This window comes from Lolium perenne, chromosome 4, assembly GCF_019359855.2.
Source record: "Lolium perenne isolate Kyuss_39 chromosome 4, Kyuss_2.0, whole genome shotgun sequence".
NCBI classification, from domain to species: domain Eukaryota; kingdom Viridiplantae; phylum Streptophyta; class Magnoliopsida; order Poales; family Poaceae; genus Lolium; species Lolium perenne.
This window is the reverse complement of record NC_067247.2, coordinates 145,166,951-145,190,484: the sequence shown is the minus strand read 5'-3', so window position 1 is coordinate 145,190,484 and position 23,534 is coordinate 145,166,951. Positions and strand designations below refer to the sequence as shown.

At 41.3% G+C, this 23,534-nt stretch overlaps 1 protein-coding gene, 1 long non-coding RNA gene and 1 pseudogene across 6 annotated transcripts; all 3 read right to left on the bottom strand.

The window, feature by feature from the left end:
- Window positions 1-1,301: 1,301 nt before the first annotated feature.
- On the bottom strand, window positions 1,302-4,212 carry LOC127294136 (F-box protein At5g03100). 2 transcript variants are annotated; one of them, XM_051323894.2, is made up of 5 exons: window positions 3,971-4,212; window positions 2,978-3,885; window positions 2,346-2,501; window positions 2,051-2,249; window positions 1,302-1,648 (listed from the first exon to the last, which is right to left on the bottom strand). In XM_051323894.2, coding segments are annotated over exons 2-5 (1,236 nt in total). In that variant the 5' UTR covers window positions 3,857-3,885; window positions 3,971-4,212; the 3' UTR covers window positions 1,302-1,646. The 2 variants fall into 2 exon arrangements, with proteins under 2 accessions (XP_051179854.1, XP_051179855.1); XM_051323895.2 differs by having other exon boundaries at window positions 3,491-3,885.
- A 3,625-nt stretch (window positions 4,213-7,837) lies between these two features.
- Window positions 7,838-11,527, bottom strand: LOC127294138 (uncharacterized). Of its 4 annotated transcripts, XR_007846399.2 has the most exons (4): window positions 10,208-11,527; window positions 9,663-9,766; window positions 9,270-9,389; window positions 7,838-8,843 (listed from the first exon to the last, which is right to left on the bottom strand). It is a non-coding gene; the product is annotated as an uncharacterized lncRNA (long non-coding RNA). The 4 variants fall into 4 exon arrangements; XR_007846397.2 differs by having other exon boundaries at window positions 9,663-11,527; XR_007846398.1 differs by lacking the exons at window positions 9,663-9,766; window positions 10,208-11,527 and having other exon boundaries at window positions 7,838-8,034; window positions 8,777-8,843; window positions 9,270-9,656.
- Window positions 11,528-11,684: 157 nt separating this feature from the next.
- LOC127347277 (F-box protein At5g03100-like) lies at window positions 11,685-17,804 on the bottom strand (annotated as a pseudogene).
- Window positions 17,805-23,534: the final 5,730 nt, after the last annotated feature.

Here is a 23,534-nt window from a genome sequence, read left to right as displayed (position 1 = left end):
AGAAAACAAAGAATCGGCACTTCGGCAGCTTGTTAATAGGTTAGTTCCAGAAAATGCACGAATATGACATAAAGTGTGCATAAAACATGTAGATATCATCAATAATGTGGCATGGAACACAAGAAATTATCGATACGTCGGAGACGTATCAACGCGGCGGCAGGCGGAGGAGGCCGGGACGCGGCGGCGGCGGGAGGCGGCAGGAGGGCCGAGCGGGAGGAGGTCGGGGGGAGGAGGGCGGGGCGGCAGGAGGGCCGAGCGGGAGGAGGGCCGAGCGGGAGGAGGGCGGGGCGGGAGGAGGGCGGGGCGCGGCGGGCAGCGGAGGAGGGCTGAGCGGAGGAGGCCGGGACGCGGCGGAGCGGAGGAGGCCGGGACGCGGCGGAGGCGGGGCGGAGGAGGCGGGCGCGGCGGAGGCGGGCGCGGCGGGCTGGAGGGCGGCGGCGGCGGGATCGGGGGAGGAAGAGGGAGGAAGAGGGGAACGAGCTGAATGTTCCCTCCCGCGCGTGTCCGAGATGACTACAGGTCGGGGACGGGTTGGATTGCCCAACCCTCGTTTCTACAGGCCAAGAAGGGATTCCCAGGTCCGACATGGGAAATTTTTTACAGTTTTACAGTTTTAGGGGCTCTAGTCTTTGCGATTTTTTCGTCAAAAACTGTAAAAAAGCGGTTATTTTTACAGATTTAGGGGTTTAGGGGCTCTACTAGACATGCTCTAACCCTGGAGGACGAAGAGTCCCTTCAGCTCCCTGAGCTGAGATGGGTTTTTTTATTTATATAAAAATGCGAAAGTCTTGCTTTTCAAACTTATAATAAAATACACAAGTACTATCTCTATCCCGAAGCTTAAGGTTTATATTATTTTTAGAAAATCAAACCATGTGAATTGTAAACTTTTACCAAAAATCATTAATATGCAAAATACAAATTCAATATCATTAGATAGATAATGAAATATAGTTGTATATGGTATCTACAAATATCATATTTGTTGATTGATTCTTTCAAAAGCTTGATTAAATTATAATTGGTTTGACTTTTCAAAAAGAAAATCCTAAGCGTTGATGGAGGTGGTATATAAATATTTCTAGCGTGTGCTTACAAATTTTTGTATTCATATATGCTCAGATGTGATCTACACAAAAGAAAACAAATCCGAGGATTAAATCAATTTTTTCCCTTTTTGGAACCACAGTTTTATCTTTTTCATCATCAATTTTTTGATTTTCAAAACAACAGAAGTAGAGTAATCAGTCCAGACAGATGAATACATTTGTCGTTGTAAACTATAAGGTACGCACAGATAAAACAGACAGTTAGCTGGAGCCTTTCGATTTCTAAATTGTCACGGGATGGTACCTCCCTCAACAGCCCAAACTAAGATGATATTTTTCTCTTCAAATTTAGGATTAATAAAATTACACTAAGCATAGTAATCAGTCCACACAGCTGAATAGGTTTGAGTTTCAAATTATAAGATTCCCACAGAAGAGAGACATCAACAAGCTTCAGCCTTGCATTCCTGAAGTTGGTCACAGGTTGGTAAATTCATCAACAGCACAAGTTCCTCGCCACCTCTTGAAACTGAATGGGCACCTGATGGTACATGCATCAGCACACCAAAGTTCCCCTTGCCTCTTGAAACTGGATCCTGTACGGTAGGAATACAAAGAACATGTTTGTTTAATTGCTTGAAAAGGAAGCACAAACCAAACTGTAGCGTTCACTTAGAAGTTTGTTACTCCATGAAGTTTAATCAATTATTTTACAATTGGTCTTCTTTAGTAAGACAACAATTAACTGTCTCATAGCTGATAGCAACATTGAAGCCAGCCATGTTTGCTCATCCATCGAAATTTGATGCTTCAAAGAAGCAATCAGTTAGACACATATATTGACTTGCATGGAGAATTAGTTGACACACCTGACTGGATAATACTATGCAACATAAGAGATTGAGATTTGACCATGCTTTACCCCCATTATATGAAGGCTTTATATGCAACTAAATTGTACTCCTACTAATACCAGGAAGATTCATAAGTTAACTTACAGTATCTCCAACAATCGGTAGTCCTTTGGATTATAATTTCTGTGCCAAGTATACTCAAGAACTTCAAAACTTTGCAAACTCTGTCATCAATCTCATCAAATTTGACTTTAATAATCTTCAGGCATCCTGATATAGCAGCTGGTTTGTGCATCAAACTATTATTTCCTTCCACTTCCAATGCAAGAGCAGTTTCTTCTTGCTGTAGCAGGCAAAAGTATGTCAACAATATACACCAATCATGCATGAAACTTAACACTACAGCAACTGTGCAACAGTCCACTTAGAAAGCATATACCTTGCGCAGTTGAAGAATTAGATTCTCAAGAACCGGCGAATGTTCAAGCATACAAACTAGCGCATGAAGGTTGATTTGAACACACCATTTATTCAGCAACAAAGTCTTCAATTTACTAAATGTAGGGCACCATCGCAAATCCCTTCTGAAAATAAGCTGAACAAAGTGCAAAACAGTAACAGTTAACGGTCCAGTATTGAAGTCCACAATGCAATGGTACTGTAGTGAATTGGACCTTTGGACGAACATTTAAAACCCATATGTAGAGAAAGTATGTAAGCACTGTCAATATGTCATATTTAGCTAGTTCGTCCACATTTACAAGGAAATGTTGACATATCATTCATTTCGAAATCCACATCATGGTCATGCGTTCTTAATGGCTATTCCCAATATCACATGAATTTCTCAACTAGAATTGTTTCAGACCTCAAAGTGCAGTAGCATAAACATATCTATCAAGAATCTCTAATAAGTGCAGAAGCTCGTCTGATGGAAATATGTGTGGGCTACACTTTTTTTTTGTTTGTTAACTGATATGCAAAGGTGGATACAGATCCTGATAGAGACAATTATAGATATCAGAACAATTTTGGATTAAGAAGTTAAGATGGAAGAATGTGTAAGTTTACCATTCCCAAATAAGCTATCAACTCCAAATTTGTGGCACAAGACAGACCTCCAAGAAGTACGCAGCCACCATTGTGGTCATCATTACCACAACAATCTGCACAAGTACCACAACACTCCCCAGCAACACCTTCACGACAGAGGTCATCCGAGTAGTTGCGGGGAATGACAACTGCGGTTTCTAATGATAGCATGCTTTCAAGCAATGGTGTTCTACCTACCAATGATATGAGTTGCAGCGACACGAGATTTGGGACAGAAATACGGATCCTGCCATCATGCCTGAAAGCACATTGTTTGATGCTCATATGCTTTAAAGACGGGGACAAGATCCTACTAGTCTCTAAGGCACTGCCTTCTATCTTTAGATCCTCCAACGCTGTACAGCTTGAAAAATCCAGGAAGTTGTGTTTCAGATTCACATTTGAAAACTCCAATCTTCTCAATTGCCGGGAGACCAGAGGAGGCCCATCCAAACAGATATACATGTGAGAATCGGGCTTGACAGTGAGCACCTGAGCTTGGCACGACAAAGCATGACGGATCCAAATGCTGATCCATTTTGTTTCGTCTTCCAAATTATCATACTTGATCTCGACCTCATCTAGAGTCGAGCCGGGGTCACGGAGGAGCAGCAAGCAGTTCATAAAGTTGCTAAGGGAAGCGCCGTTGCCCTCCTCCCACCTCCCAATGGAGTTGACACGAAGACAGCGCATGGATTTCCAAAGATAGCGCCAGCGCCGGGCGAGCACGCTGGTGTGCACCGCCTCGGCCGCCTGCAGGAAGCCAAGTACATGGTGGATCACATCGTCCGGCAGTGCGCTGATCCGGTCCTCCTTGCTGGAGTTTGATGCTTTGTTGGCCTTGCTTGTGTTAGGCATTCCGTCGAACTAGTGGTGTGCGCGTGAAGCTGCGAGGAGATACGAGGGTAACAAATTAGGGGCGGCGGCACGACCGAAGATGGAACGATAAAACCCGAGATTTTAGTAGCTCACCTCCCCCTGCCTCAGCTCTGGCGCGTAGGCTGTGGTCGGCGGCAGCGGTGAGGTGGAAGGAAGAATACCACCCCACCCTTGCTCACTATCTTCCGAACAGAGAGCTCCTCCCCTCCCCCTTGTTCTTCCACCTGAGCTCCTCCCTATCAGCACAGGGCAGCCAACCTTCTCTGCCCCTGATTTCCCAGCCATCTGGTGTCCATTCTTGCGATTTGGTGCTCGATCTTGCTCTGGAACTAACCCTAAGAGCATCTCCACTCGTCCCCCCGACGAGGCCCCCGAGCGACGTTTTTTCCATCCGGACGGCGAAATTCGGCCCAGTCGCGCCCCCGGTTCCTCGTTTTCGTCCGGATTTGACCCTTCATCCATCCGGCGAGCCCACGCCATCCCCGGCCCCCCGGGGCGCGCTCGGGGACTCCGGACGAAGCTAAACCAACCGCCCACGCCCACGTGTCTCCTCTTTCGTCCGGATTCCCCGAGCCATCCTCTTTTTCCCCGAGAAACGCCGCTTGGGGAGCACACGACTGGGAAACTACTGCCCCCCACGCCAAATCTTCCTCCAATCCGGACGAAAAATTCGCCGGATTTGGGCGTGGGGAGCGCCAACGAGTGGGGATGCTCTAAGAAATGTGGGTGCTCCTCTTTGATTGGTTGTTGTTTTCTTGAACTGGGGCTCTGCACATGACACTACAGTGAAGATGCGTACTTGCGCGAGGCAAAAGATTCCAGTTTGGCAGACAGTTTGGCAGAAGCTCGCCGCTTTTACACTGAAGACTAGGAAGTTTGCGGCGCGGCGCACGCCGTGCCCGTGCTGTATAAGATTTTTTGTTCACTTATGGTGTTTTTATTGTGCATTTTAGAGAGATTCAGAAACTTGAAAAGGAGTACTGTACCATTTTAGAGAGATTTGGAAGCTTGAAAGAGAGCACAATTTCAATATGTAGACAGAGGTGCTAAATAAGTATAAGATTATTCTTTAGAAGTCTAATACTACCACGTTTGAAGTTTTATATTTCTTTTCGGAAACTGCAGAAGAAATATGTAAAATTTATAGCTGAAACAGCATGTAAAATTTATTTTTTTGAAGGACACAAATAGGGCCATTTTTTAGGCCCGTTTAAACTGTAACATAGCATTGCTGGGCCGATGTTGTTGGAAATCACGAAGTGGACGGAGAGCACTCAGTGAGTCAGTGAGTGGCTTTCGTGTTCTCTCACGAAAAATATAAGTGAGTGGATAGAGCTTCTGTCATCTTTCCCTTTCCTCTTCCTGGGAGGATGAATTCTTGCAATAAGATCTGTATGAGAGAGAGGTAGAGTTGTCTTTGGGTTGGCAGAAGAAGGCGGAGATCTGGAACAGCGTGCTCCCTGAGGCTACCTCCGTTTCTCTTGGATTCGTCGACGGGTGAGCCGTCGGCACGAACTGGAGGAGCAGTTGGTACTGCTTTCTGTACGCGGCGTCCCGGGAGCCGAGGCAGCGGAGCACACAGGGCAAGCTGAGCGAGGCGAGGATCCTTTTCTTTGGCGGAAGCTGCGTCTGGACAGAGGCAGCGGCCGTCAACTTCGGCGCAGGCAACGATTGCTGGTCCTTGCCGTTGTCCGCCGTGAAGGGATTAATGGTCTGGTACGCTTCTGTTACTTGATTATAAGTTGCTGGCTTGCTGCTATTAGCTTTCCTACTGCAAGTTTGTTAATGTGTTCTTTTTCGTAGAGGAAATTTGCTGAATTTTCGCATTGTTAGCATAGCAGTGTATTCTGTGACTGAATTATTTGTGCGTTTATCTAGCAAAATGTTGCTTCAAATTTGTTTGGAATAGTGTCTTCTATATCTGTATTATTACTTGTAAGCATCACCATAAGAATGCGCCGCGAGAAATGTACATATTTAGATCGACTAACTACAAAATTCCTATGTTTGTCATGTAATAAAAAAATGTAATAGGTGAAAACAATAAAGAATAAACTTTGAAGAATAATTTAACTGGAAACTCTATGCAGACTATTCTTATATATGGGCTGTAAGCATTTTGTACAATCGTAGTTTACTTTAACCTGTAGGCTGGACACTAAATTTTTCAGCTAGTGGTGAGGCCAACATTACTTTAGATTATCTCTCCTAGGAATGCCCCTCTGTAGTTGTCAGTTACGTAAAAAGTTCAGAGGTTAAAATCTACTTTGGAGTTTTAGTTTGTGAGTTGTAGTAGTCCGACATCGCTCTAGGATAATTAGATATCTTAAACTAAAACAATAGAAGATAAGTGATATTCATACTATGAGATCCCAACTAATAAAAATGCACAATTCCGTTGAACAGTCTTGCAAGTCGCTATTCTATTGTTTAACTTACCAAGAACCCTTACTTGGAGGAAGTTGAGGTTTCTATTATGTAATTCCAGCAACAACTCCAAAGCGAGTAAAATCATGGCATTAATATGATTGATTAGTTTAGTTATGCACAATTTGTTATGTTGAACTGTAGGCTGTAGCACCTTTGACCACCACCTAAACCCCGCAGTACTGTGTTACTGTTTTAACCTGACAGTTTTTGGTAGGTAACCAGAAATATTATAACCATGCTAATCCATTCCCTCACAGTCCACTTTGCTCGGCAGCAGATTTGCTACTTGACAACAAATTGGTCAAACCACAAATTCTTGATGGTAATGTATTTGTTCCTAGTAGTTCATATGGTAGGTTCAGGTATCCTTGAGATTTCCATATAATCACTTGGAAAATTTATATCTGATGTTGAAGGAACTAACGTTGATTCTTTCTGGATTGCATTGGGTATGTAAGTCCCTCCTACCAATTCTTTATCCATGGTTCATCTCTAATTACAAATGTGAATGTCCATACCTATGTGCTCTTAGGATGATATCAACGCTGGCAAGAGCTACATCACATAATTGGTTAACGTACTGCTTGATCTCTAAGACTGCAAGTAGAGTAGTGGTAGGAGCTATAAGAAAATAATAAGATTTCTATTATAGCACTATACCAGAACATCAAGAAACCTCTGGTTTAGTATTCTGTATACTACTCATCTCATAACTTCTGGTTTTGAAACGACAACATATTACATACTCATGTCATCTAAGGTCCACACCTGTCATTTATGGTTTCAACACTTCGGTAATCCCTTGTTGTGAATTCCTAAGATGCCTCATACTTCTTTATCAACAATCTTCATACTGGTTCTAGGCTTTAGATCAACTTCTCTGAGATGTTGTAAGACCAAGACCACAACTCTTCGCTTACATAACCGGCTGCCATTTGCTCTGACTCCACAAGTTCGTCATTCTGACATTATTAAATAGAGTAAGGCAGTAAATTTGTACATAATGAACAATCTAAGAAATAACAATACAGCGGTACAAAGGAAACTATGGCCTTCTAAATCTTCAGGTTTGCTCAGTGTCAATACTTCATGTGGATCTCATTAGTATATCTCAATACTTGATTAGGAGCAACTCTAAAATGATGTTCAAATGCCAATGACAACTGCAATTTGATCCTTGGAACTCGAAAATGTCAGCACTGAAGTTCGCTCAATGCCAGTACTTTATGTGGAGCTCATCAGTATATCTTGGTACACAATTAGAAGCAACTCGAGTTCCAATGCCAGGAGTTTGATCCTCTGATTTCATACATATTAGTATATGATTCAAAAAACAAAGCATCATCGTGCTCAATCTGGAAGGAAGATGGTTCGTAAATGAACTTGCAGCTTAGATGAGGAACTACTTGCAAAATGAACAGTGCTAATAGGCGTACAAATCTTTGTAGGATATGCACATCACTTCAGAATATGAAGCAATAGTCGATGTTATTGTACATCCTTTTTTGCTTAAGTTGGAAGACCTCACTGTAACAAACACAAATCATTCTCTATTACTGGTAAACTGGCAGACACTAATTATACATGGCAACAATGATACAATAATATCAGTTCAGTGTGCGTGTGTGGTGTATTACCCATTCCATCTTCGTTCACCTTGATCGAAAAGCAGACAAACATATTGAGATAGACAGAGACATATTGAGATAGAAATGTTGGCATCTACCCTGCTCAAATAAACAGCCTTTTTTAAGAATTAATAACAACTGCAGGGAAAAAACATAACTGAGCACACTTTATGCACTGATACATAGCTTCAGCTGCAACAAAATCTACAACTTGTAGTTAGCAAAGCTTTAGTCCCTGAACTACATAAACAGAGCTTGTAGTTAGTAGAGCTTTAGTCCCTGAACTACATAATCAGAGCAGGTCCATCTTAGATCTTACCGATTAACTATGCACATGAAAAGCATATGTAATTTTCCTTTTGAAAACCAAAAAAGTTGCAGATATATAGCATGAAGTAGGCAGACCAATAATCCCATTGGTGAACATAACTGTTCTACCAAATTGACCAAGCATGCAGAGGCAAAGTAACATACTTTGCAAAGGGCAATGAGTTGGGTCACTTTTTTTATATGAAGCTTCATCTCAATAACTTCATTAAGAAAATTACTTCTTATTCTTGTACCATGTAACTTATGTGCGGTTGAAGAATATTTGACAGGGTATGTGGGCACACCCTGCTGAACTATATGTAAGATAAGTAGATAGCTGAACACAAACATTGTATGCATAATTAATGAACTATTCTTTCATCAGAGAGGCAAACAGAACACAAATAACACATTTAAATCTGCATTTGACCATCCGTTGAAGTAACAGAATTTAGATGAACTGTAACAGGATCTTTTTTAAAGCTTTCTTGTATGGAGCTACAACAAATCGTATTGGAGTACCATTATCTACCTGTTCTTGAGTCTTTGTCCTTCCGAATTCCATGGCCAGCTCCCCTTCTAGATCTATTCGGTTGAAGCTTAGTGAACAATATAAAACATGACATGAGTTATAACAGCGAGGAAAAATGTCCCACTTCCAGTAAATTTTTCTTCAGTAAATCAGCCAGCTAGCAGTCGATCCCAAAAATAGAATTTATTATCTTAGCAATTCGAAATGAGTTTAATTTCTATCGGAATGGTAAGGTAGACCATCATTTGAAATATGTAAACTGGTCCTGCTGAATTTTTTTCCTCTTAAATCCTTACAAAGTTCGAAACAAAAATTTCATGTAAAAAAGGCGGTACTATAACTTATACTGATACCTCACCAGTTCTTTGCGTGTGAATGGTGCAATACTACAATATTTTTTTACAACAGATTTGTGAACCCTTTAGGCTCTAATCCATGCTTTAGAAGTTTTGTCTAAGAAGAGTAATAAGATGGGGACGGAGTGCTTGCTCACCTCACATGGCGATGTGGCCGAGGGGCATCTAAGATGCTAGTCAGTGGAGCTTGTCACCCTTGGGTGTGCAGTAGAAGAGGCCACGGGCTGCAATTCATCTCCGAAGTTTAGGAGGAGCACCTACATTAGTAAGATGTAGAAAATGTGAGAGCTCTATTAGCTAGCCAAGTGAATCATTGTTTATATCCACTACACCAATTTTTATTGATAGTAAAAAAGAATGCCTCAAACCATGACTTTCCAGTACCTAGCATGAGTCTACTCACGGCAACAGCTAAAACTAAAGTACATAGGAACATACAAATAAATATGCTTCATATCTGAAGCTGTGTAACATAAAAACAAACAGGTGGATGGCACCAATACACAGTGCATATGATCAGGAATGCGCACCCAGAAATAAATAGGGAGCATAATGAAGGCAAAGGCGAGGTGGAGGAGTAGAGAGTGGCAGGCGCAAGTTACTTCTCTGGCAGAGGCAGACCTCCTTCGTCTGCCTGCACATAGTTTAGCATTGGGACATCAAATTAATATGAACAGAAGAAGAAAAGATGCATCAGAAGTATGCATTTTGAGTAACTAATAGTCCAAAATATCATGTCCAGAAGTGAAATTTAAGAAACTCCAATGCAACTAAAATACTCTAAATTTATTATGTACATGTATTCTGATAACTCAACTTTTGTCTCTGGTAAGCAGTGCTCAGTCTAATAGGGTTCAGGTTTGTAAAAAGGACTGTTCGCTGGTCGGGGGCATGATCCAATCTGGAAACCACAACTGTAGTGAAACACGTGCACAACAACATGATCAGTTATCTGGAAAAATTACATGATGCTTTGTTTAACCATCATGATCGATGCGTTCATTGTATAATATACAATTTGACCAGAAGAATGTCTATTCAGAGATTTGTTATTAAGATTTGCAAGGGAAAATACCTGCGATGCAGTCTTCGCATCCTGATACTCATTCTGACATGTTTAGCTATAACATTTGTAGCCAGAGCACCAAATGCTTATAAGTCTATTTTTTGCAGGTTCCCTCCCAAGAAAGGAGCTGCAGTTTGTCTATCTAAGAAAAGAGGAGCAGCAATCTGTCTATTAGGACTAATGCACAAAAATGACGGACAAAACACAGAAGATAGTGGCCTGCCAATAATCTCCTTCCCATGTTAGTAAACAAGGCAAACAGCTCCACTTCACCACAATCACTTGCATCAACATCACAAACTGGTAAGTAACCAAACAATATGGATCATGGATGTTGTATGGGAAACAGACGTAGATGATTTGCTGAGCACATCAGCCCTATGACTTTTAGCAGCAACTATATGGTCACACTTCCACTGTCGCTACATCAGCGCGAGAGCAGGGCAGGGGCCTACTGAAAAAGCAGTGGCGGGGCGAGGTCTGCATGATTGAGCAAGGCAAGGCCATCGTGAAGGAGGCAGCAGCAGATCTCTTTGTGGCCGCGGAGGGGATGAAGACTGAAGGTTGTAGGAAGGGTTGGAGAGGTGAGCGGTGGCCAGGGAGGAGATGTTTACCGGCCCATCCCTTGCGGCACTGACTCCATCCCCAACGTCTCCCCCACTGCCCCGCCTCCGCATCGCCCCAAGCAGCTTTGGGAGGATAAGGAGGCGGAGGAGGGCGCTGAAGAGGAGGTGGAGGGAGGGGAGCAGATGTGGCGGCCAGGGTCTCACCAGTGGGGTTTCGCCCCCAGATCATAGGCGTCGAGGTTGTGAGGATCTTCATCCGGCAAGCCACCGGCGTCTGGGGCGGTATCTGCTGGATCCTTCGGTACACGCGTCGGCCAGGAAGGAATAGGACGGCGCTGGCCCCTGGGCGGAGCATGTGAGCAGCAGCCATGGAGATTTTTTTGGCCTGGCCGATGGGGATTGGGAGGAAGAGGTAGTGGCTTGCGACTGGATTGGGGAGGAAGAGGGCCTACACGGCACCGCTTTACCGCTTTGAACCGGGGGAGACCGGATATCAGGGGTACATAAAAGAAAAAAAAAAATAGGAAATCAGAATTACCGGATGTAGCTGCATGGAGCAACCGGAAGCCTCCCGGTAACCCCTAATTTTACTCACGGAAATAAAGGAAGGAGCAAAATTAGCAGGGCTGCATTTACGTCCCATTTACAGGACCTGTGCGCGTCTACAGTGGAAGAAAGGGGACGTGGCCACATTTGATTGGACAAAAAGGTGAGGAAACAGTACCCAAAACGTTATGGTTCCAGCAAAGTGGTTTAGCTTTTATATAGGTTATAATGTCGTACTTGTGGGACGTAATGGGTTACAATACAGTTTGGCAGAAGCTCGCCGCTTTTTCTTCACAGCACACGAGCACTGGTTGTGGGCCCTGGTGTCCCCTTGGCCGCCGGTGCCGATGCGTCACGCGTCGGAGGAATGCGGTATTGGGATTGTGACTCGAGAGAACGTATTCTGCGGAACTGATCCCATGATTTTTGGACCCTTGGATAGAAACAATTCAGGAATTTTAACATAAGTTGGGTTGTGGTTGCGTTCTTCCGCTGCGGTTTCCTTATTTTGTTGTGAGCCAATGTACTCCTACCATTTCATAATTTCAATTTTGTTTCAAAAATATTTAACATGGGGTTTCAAATATTTATTTTGCATCTCTTCTTCGTCATGGTTGAATTAATCAAAGTTGAACTAAGATCTCACAAAGGTTTAATAGAGGTTTCTAACATCTACAAAAACCACCGCAGTGGCATCCATAAGAAACGTCATAATTGCATATTTCGTACAAAGTTTCATGAATATTCCGTTCAAGCTTCAAAATAAAAAATTCAAATTTCGGAAAACCTATTCAACATTGCCTTACATCGTATACGATGGTCAAAAAATTTCATGTTTAAAGGGACCTCTTAGAAATTCCCGTGAAACAACAAGGTCTATTTTGCAAAATCATGTTTTGTTTGAAAAGGGACCTCTCGATAGTTTCCCTAGAATTGCAAGGTCATTCTTTTGCAAATTTTGTTTGTTGAAAGGGGCTTATGCTAATTCACTTGGAATCATGAGTTCCATTCTTACAAAATCACCTTTTAGTCATTTCCGAAGAAAAAAAATGTTGAAAAACCTCCACAATTTCTCTAAAGTTGCTAGCTTTTTGACAAAATTCCGTGATCAGAGTGTTCTATCTATAGATTGTTCACCTCCCATTGAAATAATATCCTGCTTTTATGAAAGACACATGATCTTAAATCTGAAGTTTAATTTTGGTGGATACAACCACCCTCCAAACTATCGACCCAACTAAAGATGAAAATGGAGAGCGAAGTTTCTGACTTTTCCACAAAAAAACGAAAACGGAGTGAAGATACGAAAATAGAATTGTGCAAAATAGAAACGGAACCTTTTTGGTGAAAATGAAAACAAAAACAAAAACCGAACAACATTTTTGGGGGAAAGGAAGGGGAAACTGGTTTTCCATTATTGGCTTATATGGAATTTTTGTTTTAGGCGTATGGCCCAATCTAACAGATCCATTACATGACCTTAAACTTTTAAAGTGTCTTTTCCCAAAATCCATGATCATGTTATCCTTTCATGCATTTAATGAAGCTTTCACGGTTTGACATTTCCCTTATTTCCTTGTAAACTGAGCACTATGCTAGAATTAGGGAAAAAAATCCTTGAAAGTTTTGAGAATTTTTTCCCATGATTTAAGGGTTTTTTAAGTTCCGGCAAACATCTTCATCGCTCACTATATTGGGTCAGTATATGTTTTCAACAATACCTTCTTCTATTTTTTGTTTCTGGGTTTCTACATTCGTTTCTGCTTCGGTAAAAGAATATGAAATCAAAAAAATAAATAAAATAAACATGACTGCTCCGGTAAAAGAATATGAAAACAGAAAAAATGAAAATAAACGTGACACCACTCAGTTCCGTCCGATTTTCACTTTGTTTTCATCCTTAAAGCCAATGCTTGGTTTTTTACATGTTCTTTGTGCTTCATGCTGACTATCTGAATGTTGCTTTAATTGCTCAGTATTTCGTTGTTCTTCGTGTTTCATGCTGACTGTATGAATGTTGCTTTAATTCTCAGTATTCCATTCACTGGAATGACCCAATCATGGAACCTCAGAACAAAAAAGGATTATAACCAGATCCCACAGAACAATTCACGTTACAAGTTCTGCGCTGAAGCACATTAAGCAGAATGCGTGAATAGTTCAATAGACATGATATTATAAAATTGGCCTAACTGGATGATCTAAGGCTCAAAGCCTGTACTCAATGCCCATCGGTCTTGCTGAATCTCACATAAGATGTCCATGGTTAAAATATGACAACATCTTCACATCAATACATCATAATATAGCCAGTTTCAGGTAGTTGAGAGATGTATTCTTGAAGAAAAAAAATGTAGCTGAGAGATGGCACATCCACCGTCATCAAGTTGGATTCTCCCACCCTTGCTCAAAACTGAATCCTGCAAAAACAAAAAATCACGCTAAGAGTAGCGTGATCATTGTTTAACAACAGTTCTCAGTTGACAATTAAGCGAAAGTGACCCAAAACTGTAGTTTCCTAGGCTAGATATGACACCTCATAGTTTCTAGCTTAATCTGACGAACGCAACACATATAAACTGCTTGGTGGCAACAGTGCAGAAATTCTATATCAAAACAGGCGACGAAAGGTTATTGTGCGGGTGGAGGCCAACTAGAGGGTAAAGGGAGCTAACATAAAGAAAAGAAATCAAATGTTCCCACAGGAATAAAAAGAGATCAAATAGTGCAGGATACATGAGCACAACGCTCTAAACCTGTGACAACAGGATGTATCATATTCACAGCAAAGCAAGTAAAATAAGGAATGATATCAAACACTGATAAGTGTTATGTTCAAGTCTCCCCATACCAATAGATGAAAAGGAAATAAAAGACAACTTTAGGAGGGGGATGCCAGAGAACCTACTTATGAAGCTACATGTATATAAAATGACAAATAAATGGGCATGACTGAATTGATAATGAACAAATGTCAGCAATTATTCACCAGTAATCCAAGTGTGAAGAAGATATATATGATGGACAATTGCGCCATTCATTTATTCGCTAAAAAAAATTCATTCATTCATTTCAGGCGTGTTTCTGGCCTGGCCGACCTCGGATATACTAAAAAAGAGGAATGAACTGCCCATATCTAATGAGCCTCTGAGACATGTAAGTGACTAACACCAACCCATGAAAAGTCAAAAAGTTGTGTTACCACTTAGAACTATTAAATGAAGACATTCATGTAAAGAAATCTACTTCTATTGCATTCACACCTATATTTAAAATGTATTTAAAAATTGAGTTGTTTTATTATATGAGCGTTAAAATGCATCACATTCTAATATTTACGCCTGCAGCATGTGGTGCAAAAATATGACCGTCTGAGTCATGTACAAAAAAAAATACATTTAATGCAGCTTGGATACTAAATAGTATGCTATTCAACTATACCAAAGAAAAACAGGATCATATTCTTTTCCAGCAAACTTTGCAAGTCTAATTGTTATAGCATGATATCCACCAATGTTTTTTTCTCTCAAAAAATATCCCTAATTTGTCTAGTGAGAAAAAAAGCAATTCACATATAGGGTGTAAATAAAGTAATAAACCCAGGTGGAGATCAGCATTGTCACTGCGGGCTAAGCAAGAATCCCCATCATTTACACACATTTCGTTTTCGACAAGAAGTAATCAACAAGCCTAGATGATTTGTTCACCAATTAAATTTAAACTCCTATACAAAATGGATTATAGTGATGTTTTCATTTCTGCGCTTAACCAAATAAGGTGCAGGATTCCATGTTATCAAGTACGTAGTAATTGGGACTCTTAACACATTGGTTTTCTGAACAATTAAGATTTTCTCAATTACTTAATTTTTTACCACACATTCAGATAAATTTCAGAAAAGTATAGAAAATTTCAAAGCCGCCAGTCAACTTACGTATGTTAAATTTGCACAGGAACTTCAAAATTTGGAGAACTCTATCATCCACCACATTATACTTGACACAAACTAACTTTAGGTGTTTCGATATTTCAATAGATCTCTCCATTGAACTATAGCTCTCTTTAATATCCACTTGATGTTCTTGTCCCTGGGAAGACGGAATCATTTAGCCAAGATGAATAATGAATACAAACTTCAACAGCGCAGCAATTATCTATTCATGATATACCTGGGAAACAAGCTGAAGAGTGAGCTTCTCTGGAACTGGGGAGTGTTTGAGAATGCAAGTCAGTGCAGCATAATCAGGACCCGCGCACCAGTAGTCACTGAGTAATAAAGTCTTTAAATTCTTAAATGTAGGGCAACTTTTCAAATCCCTTGCAAAAATCACCTGGAATAAATACAAACAGAAGGATGGAGTAATTCTCATTAGAAACCCCAGTTGGTGGCCATAAATACGGAAAATATGTCCATTGCTCTTTGTTTAGTCAGGCATATCCCAGTTTTGGCTAAACAAGCTGACAGCGGTAAAAAGTAACATGACCAGCACGTCTATATTATTCTTAAATCTTCCATGCTTGATAACTTGACATCAAAATCAAGGATTTGCACAATATAACTTCTAATTTTTTGCAATATCCCAAACTCATATGCACAAGCCTGGTCTAATGGGTTTGACGCACAAAGTAGATCCAAACAGAATGTCCAATGGTACGTACAGATACATCAAGAAAAAATTAAGTAGATGCTAAAAAAGAATATGTGTTCAGGAAAGAGCTGCAAAACCATACCATTCCTAATGGAAATATCAACTCGAGATGCTTAGCATTATAGATAGCCCCAGGAAGCATGGTATCGCTGCTTCCATCTTCCTAAGCAAGACAAGACACACAACTAGGACAGTCACCACCAAAAATATCCGCTTTGTAGAGAAGATGACAGACACCGCAGCAAGAACGCCCAAGTTCCACATTTGCAATTTCTAACAGTGGCATGGTTTCAAAGAAAGGAGTGCCCCACTCAAAGCGACCTAGTGTAAGAGAGATGAGACCTGTAACAGAAACGCGGACTCGATGATCCAGATCGGAACGACAGCCATCGATGCTCAAACATTTGAGGGAAAGGGACGATACCTTGTCAACATCAATCTGGCAACTGTCCATCTTGAGATCCTCCAACGCTTGACAGCCAGAGAAATCAAGAAAGGTCCCTCGGAGGCTTACACCTAGCAGGTCCAATGTCCTGAGATCCCGAGAGACGAGAGGCATGCCATCTAAGCAGAGGAGGTGACGATAATGGAGATGAAGGGTGAGCGCACGAACTCTGCAGAGCACAGCGAAACGGGTCCACCGGTTCACATAGGGCACGTCGTCTTGGGAGAAGCTGGAGAAGTTGATCTCGAAAGTGTTGAGGCCCCCCTGCGTGTGCCCACGCAGGTTCAGCAGATGGTCCACGAATTTTCGAAGCTCCTGGACAGATCCGTGGCATCCGTCGTCGCCCTCGATGTTGATGATGCGCAGGCCTGTGGTGAACTTCCAGAGGTGCCGCCAGCGCCGCGCGAGCACGCACGTACGCACGGCTCCTGCGCCGGGAGGAAGGAGAGGAGATGGTGGAGGATATCGTCCGGGAGGGCGCCGATGCGGTCGACGGGACTCGCCTCGGGTGCTTCCTTGCCCTCTTTGTTCGGAGACATTCCGTCAAACAGGCGGCGGACGTCGACGCTGCGGGGGGCAAGAAACCATCAGCATCGGAAGAGAAAGATGGAGCGAGATGGACTCACCTGGCTGCCGGCAAGTCCGCTCCTCGCCGGAGGGTGGAGTTGGAGCAGCTTCAGTGACGTGCTAGTCATGAGTCACTGGGAGACTTAGTCCCAATCTCAGCCACCCATTGCAGATCCAACAATCTGAAGAGACCAAAGGCAAAAATGACTACAGACTGCCAATTTCAATTGCCAGTACATGTCAGTCTGAAACTTCAGATTACGTTTATTCACAAACCATATGTGGAAATTCATTGAAATTTTCCCAGAATTCATAACTCAGTATATGTGATTTACTGGATTTTAAAAAAAAAATTCTGGGAAGTTCGTATTTTGAGTTCAAATTTTAGGACTGAGCTTGAAATGCTTTCAGTTCACAAACTATACGTCAAAATTCATTGAAATTTTCCCAGAATACATAACTCAACAGGATTGGTTTACTGGATACTTTTAGAATTTTTCTGTCAAGTTAGAATTTTCACCAACAGTTAGCATCATGCAACTGTAACAATGGAAAATCCATCTACAAATAAAACCAAAAAAAAAAAAGCATTGTAGAGTTCACATCACAAACAATTCATTTGGTTGTACCGTATCATTCAAATTCGGTGGCAACAAGTAGTACTGATGAAACGACAATTGTTAGAGCATCTCCAGTGACGTGCTAGTCATGAGTCACTGGGAGACTTAGTCTCAATCTCAGTCACCCATTGCAGATCCAACGATCTGAAGAGACCAAAAGCAAAATGACTACAGACTAGCCAATTTCAATTGCCAGTACATGTCAGTTTGAAATTTCAGATTACGTTTATCACAAACTATATGTCGAAATTCATTGAAATTTTCCCAGAGTTCATAATTCAGTAGATGTGATTTACTGGAATTTTTTTAAGATTTTCTGGGAAGTTCAAATTTTAGGACAGACTTGAAATGCTCTCAGTTCACAAACTATATGTCGAAATTCATTGAAATTTGCCTTGAATACATAACTCAATAGGCTCGGTTTACTGGATTTTTTTCGAATTTTTCTAGCAAGTTCGAATTTTCACCAACAATTAGCATCATGCAACTGTAACAATGGAAAATCCATCTGCAAGTAAAACCAAGAAAGCATTGTAGAGTTCACATCACAAACACTTCATTTGGCAGTACCATATCATTCAAATTCGGTGGCAACAAGTAGTACTGATGAAACGACAATTGTTAGCCCCCCAAAATACATTTAGGCCTCCCCGATTGTGCTTGGCCTCAAAATACTATAGGTAGCTCCTAAAATATATACCTAAAAGACTATAGTTAGCTCCGGAAGTACCATGTAACCAACATCTAGACACTAGTATAGATTTCCACCGTAAAGAATATCATCAACACAAGTAGAAGGAGCTGTGAGGAGTTGGGTAAAACTCTCGATGGCATTGTAGTTTTCACTCCACATTGGCTTCTTTCTTCTGGCCATCATCCCTCACTTCTACTTGAGGTTTTACATCATCTTTATTCTTTTGTTGCTGCCAATAAAAGTTTAACTAGTTAGTTTATTTATTAATAGATGATAACATTTTTTATTCATGTCAAGATTAGAACATACCTTTTCTCCTCTTTTTTTTGGTTGAAACGGATGGTTTAGTTCCCCCCGCTTGCCCTTACACAACTTAACAAGCCAAGTTTTCTTTCTCTTCAAATTTTTTGATTAAACTTTTTTTCTTCAGCCATGCAGCTCGTAGCAACTCATCCATTGGTTGAACATTTGGGTCAGCATTTTCCTTTTGTCTACTTGGTTCCTTCATAGAACTAGTCGATGCATTTAGTTTTTCCTCCAACTTTGGACCAACGGAATCAAGTGCATTTTCTAGCAATAAACAACATTCCGTAGAGGAGGCCACTTTATATGCCATAGTATGGAATTTATGAGATAGTTCCTTGTACCGAAGGATGGCTTCGAGTTTTGGATTTTCTATGTCACATCCCGAAATTTTCTAAATTTTGGAATGTAAAATAAAAATAAATTTAATGCTTGATTTATTGAACTTGATTGAAATTTCACAAGAAATTAAAACTTTTGTGTTTATTAAAAGGCATTTGCAAAAAATAGAGTTTTCATCAAACTTGGTTTTGAAAATATTTTCCAACAATACTCTATTTTGTTCAGAGATTTTGAAACTTATAAAATCTTTTATTTAATAAAAGAGTTTGAACCATAAAAAGGCAATATAGCCACATAGATATATATGTCAAATTTTGGTTTATAAACTTTGTATTTTTGTCCCAAATTTGAGCTCATATTAAAGTATTTTTCATAACGAATCCAACGGTACCTTATTTGCTTTTTTCCGATTTTATTTGAAGCTCCAAAAGTGCATTTACAGTTTTGTTCAAAAAAACAAGAGGCGCAGCCGACAGAGCGGCCTACCGCCCGCGCGCGGCAGCCAGCGCGGCGTCGCCCACGCCGCGGCCCACCTGGCCAAATCGGCCCACCCGGACGCCCAGCCTTCCCCGCGGCCCAGTGCACCCCCAGCCAGCTCGCCCAACACTCCCGCCGCCGGCCCAAGAGGCCCACCCGGCGGAGCAAACCCTAAGCCGCTCGCGATGCAGTTCGCGGCATACCGTGCAACATCCGCAGCGCTATTTGGAGAACACCGTGATCCGATATATCCCTCACATGGTAATAATTCTATTTTCGATCTTTTTCGTAGATTGCCGTATGTAACATCATAATTTTATTTCCATAAATCTACATCTCCGTTTAGAATAGTGGTTTTTCCATTAAGTTTGTAATTAGATCCTTTACAACTTTCATGTAAAATGTTTTTCCATCCGAACAATTTATTCGGACAACTTTTCGTACACCATTAGAATTGTAATCGCTTGTCTAGTTTTGCAAAATTCATATCTTAAGTTATATACGTTGGATTACGACAAACTCTATACCGTTGGAATCAGCAAATCACGTAGATCATTGTAGACATTTTGCATGTCGGATTCACACACTTTATTTTCGCGGTACCACTTTGATCCGCAACATCGTCTATAAAATAAATCCTACAAACTTTTTCCGAGAGATTCTTTTGGTGATACGCTTCTAATGAAAGTCTCTATAACTTCCGTGTAGGAAGGTTTTTCATCCGGAAAATTTCTTCTAATAATTTTTCGCGAAAAGTGTAGTCCTATAACTCGTTTCAACATAGTTCCTTTAGCCAAAATGATTTTTATGATCATATCCATCTTTCAGGACCAGTTATAATTCTTTAACATGTTCACAGATAATGCATAGCTTACCCCTGGTTGTCTAGTTCATATTATTCAAATAACAATTGAATTATTTGAGTAAAGTGTGACATGTCCTAGCTTAGATTTTTACCCTGCTTTAGTACGGTGGAGATACTCTACCCCATATCGCATGTGGTGAACCTTTGTTATCCATTAGGCTCCGCGAATCAAATCCCGATATCATTCATGCCTATACAACCTTATGCCATTCAGTCCATCCACTTAGTTCGAACTATTCAACTCTCAAATGAGTTCTTTGAATAGTTCAATATACCATTAGTTCATGTCTAATGCTATGTGTGACCTTGTGCTACTCTGATAAGTGTTGTTACACTACATCAATTGCATAAGCCTTGTTTTACAGTACTCCATCCAATAGCACCACTGTCCAAAATATTTGAATCACCTTGCAAAGATTCAAATTCAAATATGTGGATTTGAGTATGTTCATTATAGAATTAATTCTATGATTTCTTTCAATATGTCTCCTTCTACAAAAGTAAACCTTATGATCATACTCATCTACCAAATCCATTTAGATATTACACCTTGAACCAATATCCTTACTACATCAAACCTCTTTGCCTAGTTCACATATATTCATTTGAGTTATTTCAGTAAATGGTAATGTGTCTCAATTAGGTATGCCTTGGATACTTGTGTTTGATACACTCCACCTCATGTCACACATATCTTGATTCCAAACATCCACCATCATCCTAAATATTATTTATAAATATTCAATCTTAGGTCCACCTAATCTTATTGGTTTATATTGAACTATTCAATTTACAAATGAGTTAACTGAGTAATTCAATATATCACAAATCCACATCCAAGCCTATGTGTAATTTATACTATTTTGAGTAATTATTGCCACACTTATTCAATAGTATTTGTGTTGCACTATTTGTCACTTATGTGATTCAATTCATATGAGTTGTTTCAAATTCTTTTCATGCTTTCGCAAAGCATAAAGATTCTTCAATTATATCTTGGATGGTCTATTACTTTCTAATCACGTGACTTTCCATCCAAACTCTCACAGCCATATCCTGCAAGCCAAACCTCATGCCACACCTTAGTACCATAGAGCGATTTCTGATTGCCGTCTTGTTTGATTTTGATGTTGTTGAATGGTGTGTGCTATATTTTATATTATAGTTTGTACGGAGAGGCACGTATTTTGATTAAGAGAAGTGAACGCGCTTCAACTACCAAAAAGGCAAGTGACATTCAAATGCTACCTATTTTATATTATGCATTAGTGTTTTAAACTAGTATGCATGGTAGGATTTTTGTTTTCAAAAGTTAAGTTTATATGCTATGCTTAGATCCTAGTAGTGTGTAGCCACCCCTTAGACACAACTAGCTAGGATTGTCAGAGGTGATTTAAAAATGATGCCAATGCTTTGTTTCATTTGTTGGTTAAAGTGTTGTTTGAAAATTTTAAAGTTAATAACCTTAATGAAACACCTGGGTGGAATTGGTGTGGCTTTGGATTATGTTGAGTGGGTACCTGGAGCCACATACATGGGAGTGAACCATGCTATGTGGTGGTGACCTAGGGGGTGAGTACACTTGTGGTTTGCCACCCAGGAACAGAGAGATTGCTATGTCTTCCGTGTTTAGTGTACTTCCAGTGCAGCCTTATGATATTATGGGCCCTGTCTTGATTTAGTAAGATGTGAGGGTTCAACTTGTTGCAAGACATTGGCTGGTAGCAGAATTATAGGTGGGAACGGGTCTTGCTGGTATGGTTGATCTCTTCTTCTGAAAGGTCTCGTCTCATTCTTCTCTCTGGGTAGAATGGGTCGTAAGGTGAAAGTGCACAACCTCTCGAGAGTTAAAAACTAAGATCTTAGCCTTGTCCCCGGTTATGGACAATTTGAGTCTCTAGACAAGGAAGTATGGAATAATCTCATCACCTTTTCTGAATGGCTAAAAATTTGTTTAGAAACAATCTCAGGACTGGATTTTCCCAGGGCTACATACATGGCAGTGAAATCCATGGTATGTGGTGGTGACCTGAGGTTTATCCTAGTTGAGTGGCCCTAGGGCTACATACCTGGCAGTGAAAACCATGGTATGTGGTGGTGACCTGGAAGTCATCTCGACTTTGTGCCCCTTTTGTAAAAATCTTTCTCAAGAGTTATAAAATGTTTTGTTTTGAAAAACATAGGATAAAATTGGCTTTGTGCAAATTTGCCTAAACTCCACTAGCCAAATCTATAATATCTATAAAGTTGATCCCCACTATATGCATTTAATGTTTGCAAGCTGCTCTCACATTATGCCACGTCACCTAAAAGTACAAGAGCCGTTTGATCAAATATAGACGCACTCGATTTTGTAAGTGGTCACCTATCTATCCAGCCCAACTTTCATATGCATGACGTACGCAGCTCATCCGTCAGAGGAACCAAACGACCACATAACTCTTTCTCTCCCACACTATCACCGCACAATTCACTTTCATTCATTTATTGTCATGTGACTCCAAACGTACTCCCTTCAAATTCTAATTAATTGGAAGCTTTAAGGTTGCCGAAGCATTACATAGTCTCTTCCTTCAGTGCAAACTTTCATCTCCACTGGCACCTCAGCGCAGGGCGCCTTGCTCTTAATCAACGACACCATTGAAGTGTACGTGCGCCACCAGACAATACTACGTATCGGTGTATCGCCGTCCAGCGCCTGGTTGTCGCCTCGTCGGCCGCTGAGAGGCTCCCTTCTCGTCGCCGCCATACTCTTCGCAGCACAACGCCTGATCGTGGTCGCTGTGTGGCTCCCCACTCGGCATGCCCCGCTGTTCGCTGCCTTGGCCGTGAAATGCCGTCCGGTTCTCGCTCGTCGCCGCCGCGACATAAGCGGTCGGGCCGTGTGACAAGTACCACGCAGATGAAACAACTGTAGGATTGCCGACTGTTGAACGAATATGTATACGTATAGGTTTGGGTTTTGTATGTTGCATCTATAGCGTCTCTCTCCCTTTGTATTCACGTGGAGACTAGACCCGGTCACACCCCTGTACCTATATATGTGCATTGTGCACGATCAATACGACTCATCGTTGCACCAAATCACTTCTACATGGTATCAGATACCGCACCGATCCCTAACCCTAGCTTCCGCCTCTCCTAGCCGCCGCCGCCTCTCGGCCGCCGCCGCCGCCGCCACCTCTTCGAGCCGCCGCCGCCACCTCTTGGCCGCCGCCGCGCTCCCTCCCGCCGCCGCCTCCCTGCCGCCCCGCCGCCTTTC

What these genes read in the sequence shown, in the direction of transcription:
- LOC127294136 (XM_051323894.2), bottom strand. Translation starts at nt 3,856, where the DNA reads ATGCCTAACACAAGCAAGGCCAACAAAGCATCAAACTCCAGCAAGGAG. An exon ending in TGATAGCTTATTTGGGAATG is followed by an intron (nt 2,502 to 2,977) that starts GTAAACTTACAC and finishes CACTTTGTTCAG; the next exon opens with CTTATTTTCAGAAGGGATTT. An exon ending in TAATTCTTCAACTGCGCAAG is followed by an intron (nt 2,250 to 2,345) that starts GTATATGCTTTC and finishes TGCCTGCTACAG; the next exon opens with CAAGAAGAAACTGCTCTTGC.